This window comes from Pseudophryne corroboree, chromosome 1 (genome assembly GCF_028390025.1).
Source record: "Pseudophryne corroboree isolate aPseCor3 chromosome 1, aPseCor3.hap2, whole genome shotgun sequence".
NCBI classification, from domain to species: domain Eukaryota; kingdom Metazoa; phylum Chordata; class Amphibia; order Anura; family Myobatrachidae; genus Pseudophryne; species Pseudophryne corroboree.
The window spans coordinates 948759888-948773037 of record NC_086444.1 but is presented as its reverse complement, the minus strand read 5'-3'; the positions used below and the strand labels follow the sequence as shown (position 1 = coordinate 948773037).

Sequence of the window (13150 nt, the reverse complement as noted above, 5' to 3'; positions counted from 1 at the left end):
AATTGGAGGCATGGCTAAGCCTCATTGCGTACTCTGTGAGAACCTCCCTTCATCATTCTGTTGCTCTAAGATTAATGATTGGTAAGTGGCAGAAGCAAAGGAATCTGCAAATGGCCAGAAGCATAATTAATTTCTGTGCACATGTGGAAATATGTATTTCATAGGTAAAAAACATACATCCAATTCTTCATGAGCCCTTCTGTATCATTTGACATTTAATCCAACCCAAATCTACTCTTATGCATAGTGCATTGTCAGTTACTTTGACTTAAAATGTATTATCTGTCAGTTTTTTTAATATGATAAATAGTAAAACCTGCTTAACACTGGTAAGTCCTTTATAGTATCTCCAGCATAATCTTCAATGACATCACACTGAATTGGAATCAGCCCAATCTGGAGTATTTTCTCCTGTTCCACTTTGCAAAACAAAAAGTAAAGCACAAATTTAGCATCACAGACACAGGAAATCATATTTATCTATTTGGGTTATTTGAGTTTTGCAAAAGACACGTAGTGTGTGCATTTCTACAATATATTATGTCTTGATATCATTGCATGCCATACTGTATTTTCAAAGTGTAGGGGGTATCCGTTTAGACTCCTGTCTTAGCTATTGATGTTTATTAGGATCATTTTGAAAGAAAAAAACTGAGAGAACTGTAGTTTTCTCATGACTTCTGCTTTAAATAAGTGTCCCTCAAATTTGTTAAGAAGGAATTTCGGAAATCTGCTACAGTCCGCAAGCTTATCTCAACATTTGATGGCGTCAAACATTGTTGCCTTTAGGCTACAATTTTACTATTTTCTTTGGATGCCTTTACAGACAGACAGCCGCCCATGCATGTACACTAGCTGTGTTTTGTCCAAACCCGAAAGTAAAACCCATGTCCATGCATGATTTTCATAATTGATTTCAGAGCTTTTATTGCAGGGATTAGTAAATATGCCCCATTGTGAGTTAGTATTCTTCAGCATGTACTGTACTTCAAGTTCCCTTCACTGGTATATGCAATGTTCAGATGGAGCCGCACTCATCTAGTGTGGCTCCATCGCAGGCGTGCACTCCGGGCGGGACTAGACGATCCGGAGCCTAGCCCCACTACGGGTGGCCCATGTTGTGAAAGGTTTGTATCTGTTTTAAAGGCTGAAGTAATATCTCAGACCCACTTTCATGATCTGTCTTGCTACAGTCTGGACAGCCTTCTTGTAAGAAGCTAGGAAAAACACCCAGCTGCAAATTACACACGATGGCAGTGGTTTTCCAGTCAGGTGAAGAGAACTGTTTTTGAATTTATGGAGATTGGAAAAATGTGTCTCACCTAATGACCCATTCACTCTGAAAGGAATAGATTGTAGGATATATATTACCCTTCCACTGAACCTCTAACGGACTTCCTCAGTTCCTTATAGTGTATTCCGTTGCTATAAATATACCCTCCCACCCAGTTACAGATGGGTCCTTTCTTACAGATGCTTGAGAAACACCATATAGGCCCACTTGCTGTGCCAGGTACTCTGCAACTAGGCTGGGTCTCAGTCCCAATTTTCTACCTGCCCCATATGGCATAGGAACAATCAGTAAGTGAGGACATGTCTGTATCTGTAATTGCGCATGTATGTTTTCCTACATATTTGAGATAATAGCCTCCTTTTTGATCAATGTGAGCTTTTGTTACTGAGTAAAGCTGTTTAGTAAGAGGAAAATGGACTGAAAATGTCCCCAGTTTATTTACTTAGGAACTCTATGTGGTAAATGAAATAGTCTGCGACTTGCAGAGATCGGTGAGAATCATTTAAGAAGCAAAAGTCACAGAATATATAATTTACCCCTGTGGCTTCCCACCATAAAGTAACAACTGGGACACATGGTATACAGGTCCATGGATGTATCAGTGCCACAAATGTATAATAAATCAGGCAAATATACTATACTTATCATACCATATTCTGGATAGTCTCTTACATTTACATACCATGTACAGATGACTTCTTCAAAAGAAAACGTGTTCTTGTTGTTCGGAGTTTATACGACTGTAAATGTTCTGCTTGTGGAACCAATGCCAATGTTGTCTCCCACAGACATTTATATATTTTATCTATTTCACTACCAAATTCCAGTTTGAAATCTACAACAAAGTAGAACATAACAGTGAATCTTGAAATATATATATATATATATATATATATATATATACACACACACACACACACACACACACACACACACACACACACACATGGCTAACGCTGCTTCTCACCTCTGGGGGAATTCAATTATTTTGTACGCTGGTGGCTGCTAGAAGGCAACTGAAGGAGCAATTCAATTGTTGCTCCGTTCAAGCGTGCACAGCCGCCGGTACTGACATTTTGTTCCGTCATTTCGATGGACTGGTAACTAGTAATTTAATAATACAGTATACAGTGATCATATAATTTTGGGGGCATGATGCCCTATGATTTACAGAGAGCTTTGCGTGTATATGAAAAAAAGGCTGCCATAACAACGTGTTTATTCTTTGGCAAAGTAACTAGGACACAATCCCATATCAACGTTGCCAGGAATATTAGTCCTCTATGTTAACCATAGTGGTGGTAAAATCAGAGAGATAAAGTGCATCATTATGAAAAGATAGAAAGCCTACTTTAGATTTGCATGCAAGTTGGCAACACGTGAGTTTGTAAATAAATGTGGAGTTTTACCTGACTTATGCACATTTTTTATTAATAAATATTTGTGTGGAAAACAGCTGTTTTCAGGAAGTACCTCCAAATATTTTGGATTCCCAGATGTAACATCAGAGATTTCGGAGTTATCCGCTGTGGTTCCTCCTTTTCCAACTGCAAATACAGCCCGCATAGATCTATGGGGGCTGTTATGCAGTCAAATTTACCAAGCTCCGGAATGCCAAGGACACAGCCCCTGGCTTCAGCATGGCCAGAAAACGTGTCAGCCTCGTTTTCAATAACACTATCTGTCACCACCCTGTGGTTGCTCCCGAATGCCAGCACCATGTCAATCATGCTACCGTGTTTGGGGCATTGCGTAGCACATTGCATCCCGAATCTGCACATGCGCAGATCTAAATCAATGAATTACTGTAGGCCCTTAGTCTGCATGAGGAGTAGTGTTATTTGCCCATCCAGCTTTACTATCACTCCAGCCACCACAGTTAGCCCAAGGAGATCTGACCATAATCCCTACACTCCTAGTGCATACCTCCCAACATGGCTCATAACCTGTCGCCTCTGACATGCCTGAAAGGAAAGATGACCCCATGTTAACTAGACCACCTGTCTTGGGTATGTGTGACCATGTATCACGCCCCTATTTCTCATCATGCGCGGGGCAAGCCCAGTACTCTTGCAGCATGCCCAACATATGTGCAGCACCCATTCTATGCAGAGCGATTACAGAGTGTCACCCTTAGTCACCCCACCCCCACCCACCCACCACCACCACCACCACCACAACAGGACACTGCAGCCTGTGAGCAGGACGACAAGACAATGCCTAAAAAAGTAGAGATGTACACTGACCCCCATGTTTTTGGTTTGGGATCTGGATTATTTTTCATGTTTTGGTTGCGGTTTTTACAAATAAACATCACAAGTTATGGCTTTGATTTTTTTTTTTTTTTATAAGATGCTAAAAACAGCTACAATCATGTAATGTGGGTCTGTTTTGTTCCTACAGTATTAATAATCTCAATAACTTTAATTTAGTCATTTTCAGTCAATTTTGACCACCTCACATCTCGCAATATTGTTTTCACCAATATTGGCCAAAGGCTGCAGCAAGCTGGCTGGCTACTAAGTGACAGAGCACAAACACATGGCAGCTTAAAAGAATATAGCACATCTATAAAACATTACTACAAAGCAGTGGCAGACAGGATTGCAGTTTGAGAAGAGAAAAGGCCATAAAACAATACAAGAATGATTGATCGATTGATTGATTGATTGAAATTAACATGTGTGAGGCACCACATTATTTCTGGTTAAAAATATGTTGCAAATTTGGATAGATTTTAGAGCAATAACCAAACCAATAAAAATGTTTGTCTCTGCAAAATAGACCATCACCAATGCTCCCAAACAGCCTGATCATTAATGGAGAGGTTGATGACGAGGGTGTTGCGGTGGAGACTGCATGTGATGGTCCAAATTGTTGGTAGCTGATACTGAACTGCTTGTTGTTGTTTTACAAATTATTATAATTTTGAAAATAAATTTCATGAACTTGCTGCAAATTATGTAACAGGGAGGAGGTGTCTAGATGGTTCAGCTCCCTACCTCTACTTACTTTGGCCTCACAATGGAACTGATGCCTTTACAAATGGGAAAAATAATTCTACACCCATCAACATCCTCATTAGTGTCAGACAGTACACAAATAGCCCTCTCATGCTGTTGCACTTCTATACTAGCATCCTCAATTTCTATTAAGTCATCATCACCATCTTTACTTGTACTGCTCATCCCCACGTTTGCAGAAGGTACGGAAATGGTGGAAGGAAGTTTCTCTATGAGTACAATGTCTGAAATGTCAGACTCACGCATAGTTAATATGGACACTCCTAGACTCTCCTCAGGGACTTGTGAACACACAATTTGTTCTTCAGTCTTAGGGGTAAATTTACTAAGGTGGGAGATTTTTAGAACTGGTGATGTTGCCCATAGCAAACAATCAGATTGTATCTATTATCTTCTAGAAGCAGCTAGACAAATGTTAAGTAGAATCTGATTGGTTGCTATGGGCAACATCACCAGTTCTAAAAAAACTCCCACCTTAGTAAATTTACCCCTTAGTGTTCTTTTTTTGCGGCACTGATTTCTCTGTTGTAAAGGTGACACCTTTTTTTAACATTGTAAAATATTAAGATTTCAGGTGCCCTTTTTTAAACTTTGTGCCCCATGGACCACCTTTAGTAGATGTTGTAGTACTATCATGACTGGCAGCAGCCACAGCGCTAGTACTGGGTTGCTGCTCCTTCTATCAACTGATCATGATCCATATCGACTCGCAGTGCTTATATTATTAACATGGTGGCAGGGCACCTACTGAGCGTTATTGTAGGTCCCATGCTATCTGACCCAATGCTCTGGTCAATAGCATGCCCAGTTTAAAAAAAGTGCAACATCTTTCTGCAAGACTTGAGTGAGGTTTATGCCAAAATCGGGATGGCTGGGGTGGTGTGTCCTAGCACCGTAACATGGCTGAAATCTCTATGACTCTGAATTCCCCATAGTTGCTCATAGTTGCCAATGCTTGGTTCAGTAGCATGCCCTGTTTAAAAAAATTGCAAAATATGTCTGCAAAACCTGACTGTAACTCAATTAGGCCCCAAGTGAGTTTAAAAAAAAAAAAAAAAAAAGATAAGCCATTAAGACAATTCTACAGTATTTTCAGATGCAAAGAAAAAGAAACCGCTGATTTAGGCATACTTGTGATCTCTTCCACTTTCCACTTTTCTGTGTGTGTCACTTGTGCTCGGGCCACAGAGAAAGCTATAGTATAGTCACTTCTACATGACAGCTAATATTGTCATTTTAGTAATACATGTTTAGTCTCCCATACTTTAGACAAAAATCCACTATTCGAAATCTACAATTTTCTGAGTGCGACTGTGATAGTGACACCTTTGCTTTCTGATGGTTCAATGAACACAAACTTTGTTTCATTCACAAAATTATTTACAATATTATATAAAATTACCTTCAGGCTATATGTATAAGGCAGAGGTTCCCAAATGTGTTCCTCAAGGCATCCTAACGAGCCAGCTTTTAAGTATATCCTGGTATAAGGTGTATATGAAACATAAATGCATTTTGTGTTTGGACTTCGGACCTATCCCCAAGATATCAGGTGACTGTAGCAATGGCTGGGAACATGTTACTTACTGCTAAAACGTTTACTATCTCGCGGGATAAGCATCGGCAACGCAAGAAAATATAGTGGGCGCAGGAAGGGTCGATACAGATTACATGCCTCCGGGAACAATATAGTCAGTATCAGCCGCGACACCCTGTCGCGTTGTGTGTACTCATTTCTCAATACATAAGACAACAGACTTAAAGTGAAATCTAAGTATTGTAAGTAATTCCTCTTAAAAACTAAAATGATTTTGAAAAAGGTAAAATTGTTAAATCTAAAAATGTTAAACAGTTTTTAAAACGTAATCAGAACACATAATCCGCTAAATCAGGGTAAATTACATTTTTATTTTGTTTTGCTTTAGAAACAAATCTATTTTAAGTAACCACCACTTCCATATATAGTACAGTATGTATATGAATTATTGCATATTCTCCTATTGACATGCAATATGTTATTTCTACTTGGTGTGTTATGGCACATACTGTACCTGCACAGTCTTCTTTCTCAGAGTAATATGCAATGTTTTTCAGCAGTAAATTATCTGATAGATCCGAGACATAGGTCCAGTTTATCTGTGTCATTTTTACATCGTCTCTCATCTGACCTAATACAATATGTTCAGCTGTGTGGATCTTTAAAAAAAGTTAAAATAAAGAACAATATAATATACATTTTTTGCGAATTCAAAGTAGACATAATCATAATCTCCATTTTGAATAGGAAACAGATTCTGAGTAAAAATGGGACTAAACACATTCTGTAATGTTACAGTTGAAGTTGAAACATACTATATTTCCTTTCCATGAATATCAGATCAGCTGTTTTTATTGCAAATGTTTGCTGAGCACTGGGTGCAAGGTGTGTGGTGCACACGGTCCCCTGGGTCCAGGCAATAATAAAAAAGCCATGAACTATGACATTATTTTATTATTATATATGCATATTTATTATGTAGGACAGCTTACAGGGGCAGTACCCTTTAACACTCTGCTCAAGATCCCGTATGGTACAGTACAATGGAAATATTTTGCAGTTATTGGTAAATTTTGGTCTGACGTTATTAAAACAAGCATCCAAGTGCCGCCCCAAACAAGTGCTGCCCCTAGGCACGTGCCTTATGTGTCTAATGGGGAATTCCCCACTGGGTCCAGGGGGCACACACTCTGAACACCCTGCACCTATATAATTGTACTTACCGCTCTGTTGGCCCTGCACTTGCTGCAGAGCTGCAGAAATCATGCGGCGGCCATTTTCCTGGTGACTTACGAATGCACACTACAGATATCCCCGGGAACAAGGTGTGGGTGCCATGTTCCCGGAGAACAATGCCAGAGTCTACTGCACAGCTGGAGAGGAGGGGTATGATCATAGCCTGCAAACGAGGCCCCTCCTCTATTAACCCTTTCAGTGGTTTGCTAACAGCGCTGGCAACCCCGGAAGATTCCCGGGCATACTACTGACTGATTACCCAGGGACAGCCCGGGAATCAGTATACTCCATTATGGAGTTTAGCCCGCCCCCCGGACTCCTATTGGGGTGAGAGGGGGGGTGGGCTTAGCTGTAAAATGCCTTATGCTGATTCCTGGGTGCTGCAAGGCGGCCAGGAATCAGCGCTGGGGCTGGCGATCGCCAGGCGATTACCTCGGCCTGCCCCATCGCTCGCACCCCCTGCACCTTCCCCCCTCCGCTCCTAATTCAATTTAACCCCCCCCCAGGGGGGGGTTAAATTGAAAAACTTGCCACTAAAGGGGTTAATACACCTCTGCAACATACAGTACTGTTTACTTTTTTATGTCTGTTTCAAAATAATATAACACCAAAACATAGAGCATATCTCAAAGTATACATTGCAGTATAACCCTGTTAAGAGATTTTATTGTTTCAGCTCCTGGTCATTAGAATCTATGATTAGTATGTAAGACATGTATTTTCATCATATTCTGAGCTAAGAGCCGTTTTAAGTAGCAGATTTCTTTCCAATCGAGGGCACTAATGTAGTAAAATGATTTATATAGTATAGATTGACAACATTACTACCCACCTGGACCACTAAGCATAATGTACTTTTAGCTCCTATTATATCTCATTACTCCCTCTCTCTAGTATGTAAGCTCTCTACCTAATATCTCCACTCTGTCATCCTTGTTTGTTCCTGTCAAATCTTGGACTGAATTGTTTTTGTATGCTTTGTGATTTGTTAATTGCATCCATTTATATATAAGTCTGCTCTGTACCCATGTGTATCATACTGTGCTTGCCCACTCTCCCGGAAACAGCCTAGTGAAGTGGGCAGGTTGGGGAAGATAATACCAGCAACCTGGTCCGTGCAGAGGGGGTGGGTTCAAAATTATGTAATTTTATCATAATCGTGTCATTTTGTCCCCACCCTGTGTTGCAATGGGACCTAATGACACAAATAGTTTGTCCCTGCCACTACAGCTGTCACCTGCAGCTCCTTTCCGGTCTCTCAGAGAGGACATTTTGAAAGTAGGCATGTATGATGTACGTAAATGTTAATATGCGGACTGTCTTTATGTATGTCATAACTGTACAACTATACAGTAGGTCTTATTCAGAGATGTACGCAAACCTGATGGATCACATACATCTCCGATGGGGTGGCGACAAGCAACTTACCAGATAATGGTAGTGTGTCGGCCACATTTTCTGGCCTTGCTGAAACCAGTGGCTGCATCTTCAGCAGCGTGAATTCCCTGTGAATTCCCCGGTCTTACTGAGTAACCTAATGGTTACACAGATGACTGATGGTCATGCAGATAATGCGATGCGACACCCTCCAACATGACCTGCTCCATTAGGTACAAAATGCTCTGTTTCCTTGACTTCTTTCCAAGTGGCAGTTACAGAGGTGGGGCTGCAGCGCAGTCCAAAATTCAAATAGGGGAGCCACACCAACTGCCATTGAGTCCTGGCCGGTGATGTTTGGCAGTGTTTGGGGTGGCTCCCCTATTTGAAATTTGGTCTGTGCTGCATCCTTTCCTCTGTAACTGCCACTGGCAAAGAAGTTCAGGAACAGAGCATTTTGTACTTAATGGAAAGGGTCATGTTAGAGGGTATGCGATGCTGCATCTTCAGACACACCAGCGGATCAGAGAAGCTGACAGAAGGTGTAAATTTACACAAGACACCTCCTGCAGCATTATCATATTATTGCACAGCACAGTACGGACGTGTCCTTGTACACTGTAGTTGAGATGCGCACACAACTGGCATAGTGAGGTGTGTGGTATGCTATGCCGGCTTTTGAACAGGAGCCAGCGGTCGCGTGCGTATGCATTGCTCCCGCCACCCATTCATTCTAATGGGAGCCAGCTAGCAAAAATGTAGCAGGACACATCTGTAGCTGCAGGCAAAGACATAGCTGCTGTGTGACTAGCGTGCATCTCTGAATCAGGTCCTATGTCAGGTGGCACAAAATCTGTGATGCCATACACATATATGATGATGATATAGAATACACACTATTACTTTGGACCCATCTTTGCCTGGTCCAAAGTAATAGTGCACCACTAATTATATGCATATTGCACTAACAAACAGCTTGCTATAATTGATGAACAACATCTCTCTCTATATATATATATATATAAAGAATATCTACTTGCTTCAACATCTTTCTGCTTGACTAACATCTTCATGCGGACTTGCTAAATGACTTGCCTACTAACCACGCATATTAAATGTGTTATATTGAAAGTCTAGGGAGTCCATAAATTAGAGCCTTATTAAGAGAGATATAGAGTTGTATGGCACATGTGCTAATTTAGTTGGATTACTGTGGATTAATTATTTCTAGTGTAGAGTTGTTTTTAAAATATTTTTATATAATATAGATTAAATTGATACTGGCCGGTATTGTAGTGTAATATCTGTATTGTAATATTTGTGCATATAGGTGGAAATCTATATATGTATTTTGTATACTATAAAAGTAAAAAGTGTTTTTTATACAAAGTGAAAAGCGCTGTCTTATTTTCTGTTTGGTACTTTACATTTTTGTTTTAACTGGGATCAGTTTCCCGAGACTAGCTGCTTTCACATTGTAGGTGACAGCGCCAAGTGTATATTTCTGCATTACAGGCTAAAATATTTGACTGTTCCCAAGATGCATAGCGCAGCCTACTATATAACCAAGCCTCCGTGCATAGGAGCTCAGTTTGTAAGTTGGTGCCCTGCAGCTGGCAGGACACTACCTCAGAAGAGCTTTTTAAGAAAAAATTGAAGACTTCAAGGGCTGCAGCAGAGGCACTCTGAGTGCTAGACGTCAGTCAGACATCTCCTGCTGCAGCTCCATCACCTCCCCCAGCGGCGCTGTATACTCCCGCGTCCCCTGGTTGCCGGGTACTTACAGCAGAGGCTCCGGTGCTTCACCCACGGCACACACACACTGGCCGGGGCTCTCCAGAATTGTGTGGCCGCATCTACTAGGGAGGAGGTATGAGGGTCCCCCAGGAACCCGTCAAAATCGCAGTGGCCATTAGGAGGCCGGCTGCACGCGCTGATGTGGACACTGTGTTGGTACAGGGACCCCACTAGACCACCAGGGCAAGGGCACAAGTCGGGTTACCTCTGGTACCCATTTATTAAGGCCCACAGTACCTGGTGAGGAAGTCCAGCAAGGGGATAAGGCTCTGACCTGTAGCCCCTCCCCCAGCCCCTGGGTGCCATTTAGAGTAAATGTTCCCGCCCTGGATCTGTCTCCCTCACTCCCTGTCAGCGTTTGGGTGCCATTACACACAGCTGCGGTGTTCTTCGGACTGCTGGGCGATGCCTCCTCTGTAAAGCCGCCTGCATCATCAGTGCTGTGCTTCTACAGGCCACTTAAGTATTCTACATGTCGTTGAGAGAGTGTTAGTTAAGAACAAGGGTATACTTCAGGGTTATTTACATCCAGTTTTTACTGTGCATTGTTATAGCTACTGTTATACATAGCTGTACTCTGTATTTACTTAGTATTGCTAGTCTAGTGCAGTTTTACGGTTTGTCATAATTACTGCATTGTATATGTGACTATATTTCTATATATGTGTGTGTGCATGTAGCTGAGGGGTGATTTCTACTACGTGTACCTCACTCCTACTGCTATCCCTATATTCTGTAACCTGAGGGGGCTCAGTGCGTCAGAATTATTAATATATAGGTGTTTTCACAGGATATACGTATTTTGTATTTTTCTCTGTGTTTTTTAGTCACATTTTACCTCAGAAATCCTCAGTTTGTGCTGTCACTTTACACGGGGGGTTTGTGCTGGTATTTATATCCTATTATTGTACTGTGTCGCCTGTAGTTTAAGCTTTCATACTATGTCAACTACACGGGGCGAAGGGTCTGGGTCTGATTCCGCGGTACGCGTTATGGCATCCCAGATGTGTTTGAGGATAACATGGCTGCTGAGGGTTCAGGTTTTGGGGGTTCTGTACTCCCCAGTCATTTTGTAGCTCCGGGTGCGCATCAGGGTCCATCCTGGTCAGCCTTTTCCGATATACTGACTACGCTGGTAACTACACCCCCTGTGGGACCTCCTATGCCTTATCAGCCTTATATGGTCCCTGCGGTTCATCCACCATGGACAGATGTCCTGTCTACTCAGTTACAGCACTTGAATAAATCTTTGGTTAAACAAAGTCCTGTCCCTCGCCCACCTAAGACTAAGAAGTCCTCTAAGCGAGCTGTTACTTCCTCTCAGTCCACGCCAGCTCCTGATACCTCTTCTGAGGAGGATGGCGTATATACAGACCCCTCAGATTCTGATCGTGATGTTTCTGATGGGGAGTCTGTTTCACAGGTGGATATTCCTGATCTCATTGAGGCTATGAGGCTCATTCTTCAAATTGATGATGAACCAGAGCCCACTACTGCCTCTAAGAAACCGGATAGGTTTAAACATCAGAAGGTTACTAAATTAGTTTTACCTCATTCTGACCATTTAGTTGACATATGTCAGGAATCCTGGGAGAACCCTTGGAAGAAATTCACCCCGCACAAGAAGATGTTAGCTCGCTATTCCCTTGCAGCTGAGTTGAGCACGAATTGGGAAACTCCACCACCGGTAGACTGGTGGTATCTTCTTCCCTGCCTGTCACTACCATTACTTCTCTTAAGGAGCCGACGGATAAACGTGTGGCGGGTTGCTTGAAAGCTATCTATACCTTTGCAGGGGCTGAACATAGGCCCACCATTGCGGCTACTTGGGCCGCAGAAGCTATTGACGCGTGGGCTCAGGAAATAGAGGATGTGTTTCCCTCTGATTTTCCTGAACATGACAGATAATGCCTCTCCTATATTGTCACGGCATCTCATTACATTAAAGAAGCAGCTTCAGATACTGGCGTTTTGGCGGCCAAGGCTGCTACGACATCCATTTTGGCTCACCGTATTCTTTGGTTACGGTCTTGGTCAGTGGACCTGGACTCTAAGAAATCCCTGGAGGTGCTCCCGTTCAAAGGTGAAATCATCTTTGGTGAGGATCTCAATAAGATTGTTGCTAACTTAGCATCTGCTAAAACTGCATGTCTTCCTAGTACTACTCCTTCTGCACCGAAGGGTAAGAGTACTTCTTTTCGTTCCTTTCGACCTCCAGGTAAAGCAAAAGGTCAGGCATACCCGAAACAGCCTGGGCGGCCCGTCAGCCCGCTTCCAAGTCTGATAAGCCTGCGGCATGACCGGGCAGGCCTCCTCCTGGGGGATCCCAGGGTGGGAGGCCGACTTCTACAGTTTGCCCAAGTGCGGTTGGAAACCACTTCAGATGCTTGGGTGAAGGAAGTCGTCACTCGTGGATACGCTATTTCCTTCAAGAATCATCCCCCTCCTCACTGTTGCCTGACAGACATCCCTCGGATCAGAAGAAGGCTCTATGCTTGGTGGTACAATCCCTCCTGGACACCGAAGTTGTGGTATTGGTGCCTCTGGCTCAGAGGGGCAGGGAGTACTATTCAACGCTGTTCCTAGTCCCCAAACCGATTGGTTCCTCTCGGCCTATTCTCAACCTCAAATCGTTGAATACATTTGTGAAGGTATTCAAGTTTCGTATGGTAACCCTTTGCTCTATTGTCCTGGCTCTGGAACCAGGGGACTACATGGTATCCCTGGATATTCAGGATGCTTACCTGCATATCCCTATTGCCATGTCACATCAGCAATACCTGTGGTTTGCTATTGGCAATCTCCATTACCAATTCCGGGCCTTACCATTTGGTCTGACTACGGCCCCTCGAATTTTCACCAAAGTCATGGCGGTTATGACAGCTT

The 13150-nt window shown here is 42.5% G+C and overlaps 1 protein-coding gene across 3 annotated transcripts in view; it reads right to left on the bottom strand.

The window, feature by feature from the left end:
* The window catches only part of DDX60 (DExD/H-box helicase 60), a 422428-nt gene that overhangs the window by 334288 nt on the left and 74990 nt on the right, over positions 1–13150 (bottom strand). For all 3 annotated transcript variants that reach the window (XM_063920417.1, XM_063920418.1, XM_063920419.1), the window contains 3 exons: positions 6369–6513; positions 1977–2129; positions 317–419 (listed from right to left, as the gene is read on the bottom strand). In XM_063920417.1, the coding sequence (XP_063776487.1) occupies positions 317–419; positions 1977–2129; positions 6369–6513 (401 nt within the window). The remainder of the gene's footprint in view (positions 1–316; positions 420–1976; positions 2130–6368; positions 6514–13150) is intronic.